This window comes from Pezoporus flaviventris, unplaced genomic scaffold, assembly GCF_033815535.1.
Source record: "Pezoporus flaviventris isolate CSIRO_AGI_PZ_B2104156 unplaced genomic scaffold, CSIRO_AGI_Pfla_v1 ptg000700l, whole genome shotgun sequence".
Lineage (NCBI taxonomy): Eukaryota > Metazoa > Chordata > Aves > Psittaciformes > Psittacidae > Pezoporus > Pezoporus flaviventris.
In genome coordinates, this window is record NW_026893245.1 from 6,771 (window position 1) to 18,884 (window position 12,114).

At 59.0% G+C, this 12,114-nt stretch overlaps 1 protein-coding gene across 1 annotated transcript; it reads left to right on the forward strand.

Annotated features, from left to right (window-relative positions):
• The first annotated feature begins 5,094 nt into the window (after window positions 1-5,094).
• LOC133264196 (nephrin-like) lies at window positions 5,095-11,656 on the forward strand. The gene is made up of 11 exons (XM_061444134.1): window positions 5,095-5,266; window positions 5,988-6,109; window positions 6,563-6,740; window positions 7,625-7,784; window positions 8,553-8,812; window positions 9,465-9,576; window positions 10,823-10,986; window positions 11,068-11,121; window positions 11,197-11,373; window positions 11,469-11,518; window positions 11,609-11,656. The coding sequence occupies exons 1-11, from the start codon at window positions 5,095-5,097 to the stop codon at window positions 11,654-11,656; spliced, it is 1,497 nt and encodes a 498-aa protein (XP_061300118.1).
• Window positions 11,657-12,114: the final 458 nt, after the last annotated feature.

The following is a 12,114-nucleotide window of genomic DNA, read 5'->3' on the forward strand; positions in this document are numbered from 1 at the left end:
GGATCAATGGGTGGCAATGGGGCGCAATGGGACTCAATGGGGGTCAATGGGGCTCAATAGGACTCAATGTGGGTCAATGGGACTCAATGGGGATCAATGGGACTCAATGGGGGTCAATGGAGGTTAACGGGAATCAATGGGGGTCAATGAGAATCAATGGGGCCATTCCCCCCCCCCAGACCCCCCCGATTCGTTGTGGGTCGAGGCCCCGCCCCCCAACGCCTCCTTCCGGGTGGGGGAGCTCGTGCGGTTGGGGTGCTACGCACGTGGGGGGCACCCCCCCCCCCGCCTCGTCTGGAGCAAGGTGGGAGCCAATGGGGGGGACTGGGCGGGACTGGGTTAGGGTCCCTATGGGTCCCAATGGGTCCTATGGGTCCCTATGGGTCTCTATGGGTTCCTATGGGTCTCTATGGGTCCCTATGGGTGCTATGGGTCTCTATGGGTCCCTATGGATCCTAGGGGTTGCTATGGGTCCTATGGGTCCCTATGGGTCGCTATGGCTCCTATGGGTCGCTATGGGTCCTATGGATCCCTATGTGTCTCTATGGGTCCCTATGGGTGCTATGGGTCCCAATGGGTCCCGATGGATCCTAGGGGTCGCTATGGGTCCTATGGGTCCTTATGGCTCCTATGGGTCGCTATGGCTCCTATGGGTCTCTATGGGTTCCAATGGGTCTCTATGTGTCCCTATGGGTCCCAATGGGTCTCTCTATGGGTCCCTATGGGTCCCAATGGGTCTCTATGGGTCCCGCAGGAGGGCCGGGCCCTCCAGGAGCCAATCCCGGGCTGGGGGCGGAGCCTGGAGCTGCGCCTGAGCCCCGGGGACAACGGCGCCGCCTTCACCTGCGCTGACACCGCCCACCAGCAGGGGGCGCCCCGCGCAGGAGCCCGGCTCCGCGTCCTCTGTGCGCCTCTGTGGGCTTCACTGGGGCTCTATGGGGCTCTATGGGGCTTCACTGGGGCTCTATGATCTCTATGGGTATCTATGGGTATCTATGGGTCTCTATGGGTCTCTATGGGTCTCTATGTGTCTCTATGGGTCTCTATGGGTCCCTATGGGTCTCTATGGATCTCTATGGTTTCTATGGGTCCCTATACGTCTCTATGGGTCCCTATGGGTCTCTATGGTCTCTATGGTCTCTATGGGTCTCTATAGGTCCCTATGGGTCTCTATAGGTCCCTATGGGTCCCTATGGGTCTCTATGGGTCTCTATGGGTCCCTATGGGTCCCTATGGGTCTCTATGGGTCTCTATGGGTCCCTATGGGTCCCTATGGGTCTCTATGGGTCTCTATGGGTCTCTATGGGTCCCTATGGGTCTCTATGGGTCTCTATGGGTCCCTATGTGTCCCTATGGGTCTCTATAGGTCCCTATGGGTCTCTATGGGTCTCTATGTGTCTCTATGGGTCTCTATGGGTCTCTATGTGTCTCTATGGGTCTCTATGTGTCCCTATGGGTCTCTATGGGTCTCTATGTGTCTCTATGTGTCCCTATGGGTCTCTATGGGTCTCTATGTGTCCCTATGGGTCTCTATGGGTCTCTATGGGTCTCTATGGGTCCCTATGGGTCTCTATGGGTCTCTATGGGTCTCTATGGGTCTCTATGGGTCTCTATGGGTCTCTATGGGTCCCTATGGGTCCCTATGGGTCTCTATGGGTCTCTATGTGTCTCTATGTGTCTCTATGGGTCTCTATGGGTCTCTATGGGTCCCTATGGGTCCCTATGGGTCTCTATGGGTCTCTATGGGTCCCTATGTGTCTCTATGGGTCTCTATGTGTCTCTATGTGTCTCTATGTGTCTCTATGTGTCTCTATGTGTCCCTATGTGTCTCTATGGGTCCCTATGTGTCTCTATGGGTCTCTATGTGTCTCTATGTGTCTCTATGGGTCTCTATGTGTCTCTATGGGTCTCTATGGGTCTCTATGGGTCCCTATGGGTCTCTATGGGTCCCTATGGGTCTCTCTGCCCGCAGTCCCCCCCCAGTCCGTCTCCATCAGCGCCTCCCCCCGGGAGCCCCGCCTGGGCCAGCGCCTGCTCCTCACCTGCGTCACCGGGAGCAGCCACCCCGCCCCCACCCTCACCTGGCACCACCACGGACGCACGTGGGTGCCCCATGGACCCCATAGAGCCCCATTGACCCCATAGAGCCCCATAGAGCCCCATAGAGCCCCATAGACCCCTTAGAGCCCCATAGAGGCCCATTGACCCCATAGAGCCCATGGAGCCCCATAGACCCCATAGAGCCCCATAGAGCCCATGGAGCCCCATAGACCCCATAGAGCCCCATAGAGGCCCATTGACCCCCATAGACCCCATAGTCCCCCACAGACCCCCATAGTCCCCCACAGACCCCCATAGCCTCCTAAAGACCCCCATAGCTCCCCACAGTCCCCCCTTGACTCCCATAGACCCCATAGCCCCCATACACTCCGTAGACCCCATAGCCACCCATAGACCCCATAGCCCCCCATAGATCCCCATAGACCCCCCCATTGACCCCTATTTGCCCCCCCATTGACCCCTATGGGCCCCCATTGACCCCTATGGGCCCTCCCATTGACCCCTATGAGCCCCCCCATTGACCCCTATGGGGCCCCCACTGACGCCTATGGGCCCCCATTGACCCCTATTTGCCCCCCCATTGACCCCTATGGGCCCCCCATTGACCCCTATGGGCCCCCATTGACCCCTATGGCAGGGAGCCGGGGGAGCCCCTCCCCCCAAGCCCCGCCCCCCACGGGGGGGTCTCGGTGGGGTCGCGGCTCCGCCTGCAGGTGGCGCTGGAGGACCAGGGTCACGTGATCACCTGCGCGGCCGCCAGCCCCGCCCTCGGCGTCACCGTGAGAGCCGGGCACAGATTGAGCGTGAGGCGTGAGTGGGGGGGGGCGGTGGGGGGCGATGGGGGTCAATGGGGGTCAATGGGGACACTGGGGGTCACTGGGGGTCACTGGGAGTCTATGGGGCTCAATGGGAGTCTATGGGAGTCAATGGAGTCAATGGGGGTCAATGGGTGTCAATGGGTGTCAATGGGTGTCAATGGGTATCAATAGGGGTCAATGGGTGTCAATGAGTGTCAATGGGGGTCAATGGGCATCAATGGGCGTCAATGGATATCAATGGCTCTCAATGGGTATCAATGGGTGTCAATGGATGTCAATGGGTGTCAGTGGGTGTCAATGGGGGTCAATGGGTGCCAATGGGTATCAATGGATGTCAATGGCTCTCAATGGGTGTCAATGGGTGTCAATGGCTCTCAATGGGTGTCAATGGGTGTCAATGGCTCTCAATGGGTGTCAATGGGAGTCAATGGCTCTCAATGGGTGTCAATGGGTGTCAATGGGTATCAATGGGTGTCAATGGGTGTCAATGGGTGTCAATGGGTGCCAATGGGTATCAATGGATGTCAATGGCTCTCAATGGGTGTCAATGGGTGTCAATGGATGTCAATGGCTCTCAATGGGTGTCAATGGGTGTCAATGGGTGTCAATGGGTGTCAATGGCTCTCAATGGGTGTCAATGGGTGTCAATGGGAGTCAATGGGTGTCAATGGGTGTCAATGGGTGTCAATGGGTGTCAATGGGTATCAATGGGTGTCAATGGGTGTCAATGGGTGCCAATGGGAGTCAATGGGAGTCAATGGGTGTCAATGGGAGTCAATGGGTGTCAATGGGAGTCAATGGGAGTCAATGGGTGTCAATGGGAGTCAATGGGAGTCAATGGGTGTCAATGGGTGTCAATGGGTGCCAATGCCTCCCCCCCCCCAGACCCCCCATTGCTCCGCGCGCCCCCCGGGGGCCGGGTGCTGGCTCGGGAGCAGGGCCGGGCGCTGCTGCCGCTGCTCGGGGACGCGCATCCCCCCCCCCGCGACTGCGCCTGGAGCCGCGCCGGCGTCCGCATGGGTGCGCTATGGGGGGTAATGGGGGATAATGGGGTTATAATGGGGGGTAATGGGGTTATAATGGGGTTATAATGGGGTTATAATGGGGTTATAATGGGGTTATAATGGGGTTATAATGGGGGGTAATGGGGGATAATGGGGTTATAATGGGGTTATAATGGGGTTATAATGGGGTTATAATGGGGGATAATGGGGTTATAATGGGGGATAATGGGGTTATAATGGGGTTATAATGGGGTTATAATGGGGTTATAATGGGGGGTAATGGGGGATAATGGGGTTATAATGGGGGATAATGGGGTTATAATGGGGGGTAATGGGGGATAATGGGGTTATAATGGGGGGTAATGGGGTTATAATGGGGTTATAATGGATTATAATGGGATCCAATGGGATCGAGTGGGATATAATGGGGTATAATGGAATCCAATGAGATCCAATGGGATATAATGAGGTTATAGTGGGATCCAATGGGATCCAATAGGGTTATAATGGGATCCAACGGGATATAATGGGGATGGGGTCCAATGGGATCCAGTGGGTCTCTATGGGGTTCAATGGGATCCAATGGGTCTCTATGGGATCCAATGGGTCTCTATGGGATCCAATGTGTCCCATGGGTCTCTACGGGATTCAATGGGGTCCAATGGGCTCCCTTGGGTCTCTATGGGGTTCAATGGGATCCAATGGGTCTCTATGGGATCCAATGGGTCTCTATGGGATCCAATGTGTCCCATGGGTCTCTACGGGATTCAATGGAGTCCAATGGGGTCCCTTGGGTCTCTATGGGGTTCAATGGGATCCAATGGGTCTCTATGGGATCCAATGGCTCTATGGGATCCAATGTGTCCCATGGGTCTCTATAGGATCCAATGGGACCAATGGGATCCAATGGGTGCCATGGGTCTCTATGGGATCCAGTGGGGTTCAATGGGATCCAATGGGTCTTTCTGGGATCCAATGGGTGCCATGGGTCTCTATGGGATCCAATGGGGTTCAATGGGATCCAATGGGTCTTTCTGGGATCCAATGGGTGCCATGGGTCTCTATGGGATCCAATGGGGTTCAATGGGATCCAATGGGTCTTTCTGGGATCCAATGGGTGCCATGGTTCTCTATGGGATCCAATGGGGTTCAATGGGATCCAATGGGTCTTTCTGGGATCCAATGGGTGCCATGGGTCTCTATGGGATCCAATGGGTGCCTCTGGGTGCCGGGTGCCCCCAGCGCCGTTGCCGCGGCACCGGCTGCTCCCGGGGGGCTCGCTGTCCATCGGGAACCTGTCCCGGAGCGACGCCGGCTCCTACCGGGTGGAGTGCGCGAACGCCGAGGGCAAGGGCAGCGCCAGCGTCCTCCTCGACGTGGAATGTGAGCCCCATGGCGCCCCATAGCATCCTATGGCACCCCATAGCACCCTATGGCGCCCCATAGCACCCCATGGCATCCCTATGGCGCCCCATAGCACCCTATGGCGCCCTATGGCACCCCTATTGTGCCCTATAGCACCCCTATGGCGCCCTATAGCATCCCTATGGTGCCCTATAGCACCCCTATGGCGCCCTATAGCACCCCTATGGCACCCCCATAGCACCCCTATGGTGTTGTATAGCACCCCCATAGCACCCCTATGGCACCCTCTAGCACCCCTATGGTGCCCTATAGCATCCCTATGGCGCCCTATAGCATCCCTATGGCACCCCATAGCATCCCTATGGAGCCCTATAGCTTCCCTATGGCATCCTATAGCACCTCTATGTTGCCCTATAGAATCCTATAGCATCCCATAGCACCTCTATGTTGCCCTATAGCATCCTATAGCATCCCTATGGCACCCCATAGCATCCCTATAGCACCCCATAGCATCCCTATGGCACCCCATAGCATCCCTATTGTATCCCTATGGCATCTCTGTGGCATCCCTATAGCGTCCCTATGGTATCCCATGGGGACCTATGGCATGCCTATAGCATCCCTATGGCGACCTATAGCACCTTATAGCATCCCTATAGGGCCTATAGCATCCCTATAGCACCTACAGCACCTATGGCACCCTATAGCACCCTGACCTTGACCTTTGACCCCCACCCAGACCCCCCCTCCATCGTGCGGGCGCCCGACCCCGTGGTGGTGGACGAAGGGGGGAGCGTAGAGATGGAGTGCGAGGCGGAAGGGCGCCCCCTGCTGGACGGGAGTCTCCGATGGCAGCGCCTGGTGGGATACGGCTTATTATGGGATGTGGGGCGTGGGCTATGGGGCAGGGACCCAACGGGACCCAATGGGACCCAACGGGACTCAATGGGATCCAACGGGACCCAATGGGATCCAACGGGACCCAATGGGACCCAACGGGATTCAATGGGACCCAATGGGATCGAACAGGACCCAATGGGTTCCAATGGGATCCAACGGGACCCAATGGGATCCAATGGGATCCAATGGGATCCAATGGGACCTAATGGGATCCAATGGGACCCAACGGGATCCAATGGGACCCAACAGAATCCAATGGGACCCAACGGCACCCAACGGGATCCAATGGGACCCAATGGGACCCAACGGGACTCAATGGGATGCAATGGGATCCAATGGGACCCAATGGGACCCAATGAGATCCAACGGGACCCAACGGGACCCTTCCATGCCCACATTCCTCCCCGCCACCAGGGGGCGCTGTCTCCGGGCTCCGTGGGGCTCCCCGTGGGGCTGGAGGCGCTCGGCGGGGTCCCCGTGGGGCGGCTGCGGGTGTCGGGAGCCCGTCGGGACATGGGCGGGGCCTACGAGTGTCACGTGGACACAGGGGTGCCGCCCCCCGCCCGCGCCGTCATCCGCCTCGTGATTCGCTGTGAGTGGGGCGGGGCCAAGGGACGGGCAGCCAATGGGGAAGTGGGGGGTGGGGTGGAATGGAGGGTGGCCAATGGGGTGGGAGTGATGGGGGGCATCAATGGGGGGGGCAGCCAATGGGGTCATCAATGGAAGGGGGGCACTCAATGGGGGTCAACCAATGGGGATCGTCAATGGAGGGCACCCAATGGGGTCATCAATGGAGGGCACCCAATGGGGGGTCAATGGAGGGCACCCAATGGGGGGGTCAATGGAGGGCACCCAATGGGGTCATCAATGGAGGGCACCCAATGGGGGGTCAATGGAGGGCACCCAATGGGGTCATCAATGGAGGGCACCCAATGGGGGGTCAATGGAGGGCACCCAATGGGGGGGGTCAATGGAGGGCACCCAATGGGGGGTCAAGGGAGGGCACCCAATGGGGTTCAATGGAGGGCACCCAATGGGGGGTCAATGGAGGGCACCCAATGGGGTGTCAATGGAGGGCACCCAATGGGGGTCAATGGAGGGCACCCAATGGGGGGTCAATGGAGGGCACCCAATGGGGGTCAATGGAGGGCACCCAATGGGGGGGTCAATGGAGGGCACCCAATGGGGGTCAATGGAGGGCACCCAATGGGGGGGTCAATGGAGGGCACCCAATGGGGTGTCAATGGAGGGCACCCAATGGGGGGTCAATGGAGGGCACCCAATGGGGCGGTCAATGGAGGGCACCCAATGGGGGGTCAATGGAGGGCACCCAATGGGGGGGTCAATGGAGGGCACCCAATGGGGGTCAATGGAGGGCACCCAATGGGGGTCAATGGAGGGCACCCAATGGGGGGTCAATGGAGGGCACCCAATGGGGGGTCAATGGAGGGCACCCCCATTGACCCCCATTCCCAGATGGGCCGGAGCTGGAGGCGGCGCCGGCGCCGGAGCCAATCCCGGTGCTGGTTCCGGACGGAGCCGATGCCGTGGCCGTGGGGTGCCGGGCGCGGGGGGTGCCCCCCGTGGAGCTGCACTGGGAGCAAGGGGGCCGCCCCATCAGCACCACGGACAGCAGGTACCTGAGGGCACCCAATGGCACCCAATGAGACCCAATGGAACCCAGTGGTGCCAACGGCACCCAATGGGACCCATGGCACCCAATGGTGTCCAATGGCGCCCAATGGGACCCATGGCGCCCAATGGCGCTCAATGGTGCTCAATGGTACCCAATGGCACCCAATGGTGCCAACGGCACCCAATGGGACCCATGGCACCCAATGGTGTCCAATGGCACCCAATGGGACCCATGGCGCCCAATGGCGCTCAATGGTTCTCAATGGGACCCAATGGGACCCAATGGGAACCATGGCGCCAAATGGCGCTCAATGGTGCCCAATGGTACCCGATGGCGTCCAATGGCACCCAATCGACCCAATGGTACCCAATGGTACCCAATGGCACCCAATCGACCTAATGGCACCCAATGGCACCCAATCGACCCAATGGCACCTTATGGTACCCATTGGCACCCAATCGACCCAATGGCACCCAATGGTACCCAATGGCACCCAATTGACCCAATGGCACCCAATGGTACCCAATGGCACCCAATCGACCTAATGGCACCCAATGGCACCCAATCGACCCAATTTCACCCAATCGACCTAATGGCACCCAATGGCACCCAATCGACCTAATGGCAACCAATGGCACCCAATGGACCCAATGGCACCCAATGGCACCCAATGGACCCAATGGCACCCAATGGCACCCAATGGACCCAATGGTACTCAACTGCACCCAATGGCACCCAATGGACCCAATGGTCTCCCCCCCCCTCCAGGTTCCAGCAGCTCCAATGGTCGGACCCCCCCTGGACCAGCGCCCTCCTGACCGTGGCCAACATCAGCCAGGATCGGGCCCGGCTCCGCTCCCAGGCCCTGAACTGGGCCCAGTTGTGGGCCCGGGCCCCCTCCCAGTACCTGAACTGGGACCAGGCCCATGCCGGGTACTGGGACGGCAACGGGACACTGGGAATGGTGGAGTGCGTGGGGCGGAGCCAACTGGGAACGGCGAGGAGGCGCTTCCGGCTGCGCCTGGCGGGTATGGGGGGAATGGGGGGGAATGGGGGGGTAATGGGGGGGACTGGGAGGGGATTGGGATGGGATTGGGATGGGATAGACTGGACTGGGATACCTGTCCATACTGGTCCATACTGGTCCATACTGGTCTGTACTGGTCCATACTGGTCCATACTGGTCCATACTGGTCCATACTGGTCCATACTGGTCTGTACTGGTCCATACTGGTCCATACTGGTCCATACTGGTCCGTACTGGTCCATACTGGTCCGTACTGGTCTGTACTGGTCCATACTGGTCCATACTGGTCCGTACTGGTCTGTACTGGTCCATACTGGTCCATACTGGTCCATACTGGTCTGTACTGGTCCATACTGGTCCATACTGGTCCATACTGGTCTGTACTGGTCCATACTGGTCCATACTGGTCCATACTGGTCCATACTGGTCTGTACTGGTCCATACTGGTCCATACTGGTCCATACTGGTCCACACTGGTCCGTACTGGTCCACACTGGTCCGTACTGGTCCATACTGGTCCATACTGGTCCGTACTGGTCCATACTGGTCCATACTGGTCCGTACTGGTCTGTACTGGTCTGTACTGGTCCATACTGGTCCATACTGGTCCATACTGGTCCATACTGGTCCGTACTGGTCCCTGTGCCCCCCAGACCGCCCGGACCCGCCCCGCTCCCTGCGCGTCTCCAGGGCCACCCCCAGCTCCCTGCGGATCTCCTGGAGCCCCGGGTTCAATGGGGGCAGCGCCCAAAGCTTCCTGCTCAGGTGGGACCCGTGGGACCCATAGAGACACATAGAGACCCATAGAGACCCATAGAGACACATAGAGACACATAGAGAAACATAGAGACCCATAGAGACCCATAGGAACACATAGGGACCCATAGAGACCCATAGAGACACATAGAGACCCATAGAGACCCATAGAGACACATAGGGACCCATAGAGACACATAGAGACCCATAGAGACACATAGAGACCCATAGAGACACATAGAGACACATAGAGACCCATAGAGACCCATAGGGACCCATAGAGACACATAGAGACCCATAGAGACCCATAGAGACACATAGAGACACACAGAGACACATAGAGACACATAGAGACACATAGAGACCCATAGGGACCCATAGAGACACATAGAGACCCATAGAGACACATAGGGACCCATAGAGACCCATAGAGACACATAGGGACCCATAGAGACCCATAGGGACCCATAGAGACACATAGAGACCCATAGAGACACATAGGGACCCATAGGGACCCATAGGGACCCATAGAGACACATAGAGACCCATAGAGACACATAGGGACCCATAGAGACCCATAGGGACCCATAGAGACACATAGAGACCCATAGAGACACATAGGGACCCATAGGGACCCATAGGGACCCATAGAGACACATAGAGACCCATAGGGACCCATAGAGACCCATAGAGACACATAGAGACACATAGGGACCCATAGGGACCCATAGAGACACATAGAGACCCATAGAGACACATAGAGACACATAGAGACCCATAGAGACACATAGAGACCCATAGAGACCCATAGAGACACATAGAGACCCATAGGGACCCATAGAGACACATAGAGACCCATAGGGACACATAGAGACCCATAGAGACCCATAGAGACACATAGAGACCCATAGGGACCCATAGAGACACATAGGGACCCATAGGGACCCATAGAGACCCATAGAGACACATAGAGACCCATAGGGACCCATAGAGACCCATAGAGACCCATAGAGACCCATAGAGACACATAGAGACACATAGAGAAACATAGAGACCCATAGAGACCCATAGGAACACATAGGGACCCATAGAGACCCATAAAGACCCCATAGAGACCCCATAGAGACCCATAGGGACACATAGGGACCCCATAGAGACACATAGAGACTCCATATAAACCCATAGAGCCCCATAGAGCCCCACAGCACCCCATAGGGACCCACGAGTTCTCTCCCCTCCCCTCCCCCCTCCGCAGCGCTCGGGTCCCCGGGGCCCCGCCCCCTCCCTCCTACGTCATCACGTCGGCCCCCTCCCACACGCTGACGGGGCTGCGCCCGGCCACGCCCTATGACGTCACCGTGCGCGCGCGCAACGCCCGCGGCGACAGCGCCGCCGCCGTCATCCGTGGCGTCACTTCCGGTAAGGGGGGGGTGTGAGGGGAGGGGGGAGGGACCGGAAGTGGCTGCGATCACGTGCTTGTTTCGTTTTTCCCGCCTACAGCGCTGCCCCGCGATTGGCCGGAGGAGGGGGCGGGGCCAACGGCGCCCCCTGCAGGTGAGGGCGGTCTCACCCCTCCACTTCCGGTTCGCGACACTTCCGGTTTCCCTCACACTTCCGGTTTCCCAGCAGCCTTCGCGCCTCCCACGTGGGCCCTGGCGGCCTCGGTTGGCCTCGCCCTCGCCGCCATCTTGGGGGCGGTGCTCTGGTGCAGCCGACGTCACTTCCGGGAGGCGGGGCCGGAAGTGACGGCGCCGAAAGGGAGCGGGCGAGGGGGCGGCAACGAGTACGGACCGGAACCGGAAGTGGGTGAGCGCGCGGGAAGTCAAAGGGGGGGTGAGGAAGGGGCGGGGCTTCCGGAAACCACGCCCACCCCCCGCTCTCTCCCATTGGCTGCCGCTCAGGTGCGTTCGACCAATCAGAAGCCGAGGTTGATTGGGGCGGCTACGAGGAGGTAAAAGGGGGCGGGGCTTAAAAGGGGGGGAGGAGGGGGATGGGGCAGGGCTTGACTCCACGTGACCCCGCTTGGCCCCGCCCCTTCCAGGTGCCGCCCCCTGCCCCCCGCGTGACCCCGGAGGGGGAGCTCGTGTGAAGGAGGGGGGGGAGGGGCCTCGCGTTGGCCCCGCCCCCTCTATGAATAAACCCCGCCCCCTTCGTGAAGCCGGACCAATGGGGAGCGAGGTCTTTATTGGGGGGGGGGGTGGCCCCAGAGCGCCCCCTGGCGGCGCGGAGGTCACTGCTCCCCCTGCCACCAATGGTAGAGCTGGTCCGTGAGGATCCCGGTGTAGGTCAGCATGGCCGCCGCGCCCTGCTCGTACACGGGCGCTGTGGGGCAGACCCATAGCGGGGGGGTTAGGGGGTGCTGTGGGGCAGACCCATAGCGGGGGGTTAGGGGGTGCTGTGGGGCAGACCCATAGCGGGGGGTTAGGGGGTGCTATGGGGCAGACACATAGCGGGGGGTTAGGGGGTGCTATGGGGCAGACCCATAGCGGGGGGTTAGGGGGTGCTATGGGGCAGACACATAGCGGGGGGTTAGGGGGTGCTATGGGG

Excerpts from the sequence above, each read along its gene's own strand:
- LOC133264196 (XM_061444134.1), top strand. The coding sequence starts at position 5,095 with ATGGGTGCCTCTGGGTGCCGGGTGCCCCCAGCGCCGTTGCCGCGGCAC. Across the intron at positions 10,987-11,067 it reads CATCCGTGGCGTCACTTCCG|CGCTGCCCCGCGATTGGCCG; the intron begins GTAAGGGGGGGG and ends TCCCGCCTACAG. Across the intron at positions 11,519-11,608 it reads ATTGGGGCGGCTACGAGGAG|GTGCCGCCCCCTGCCCCCCG; the intron begins GTAAAAGGGGGC and ends CGCCCCTTCCAG.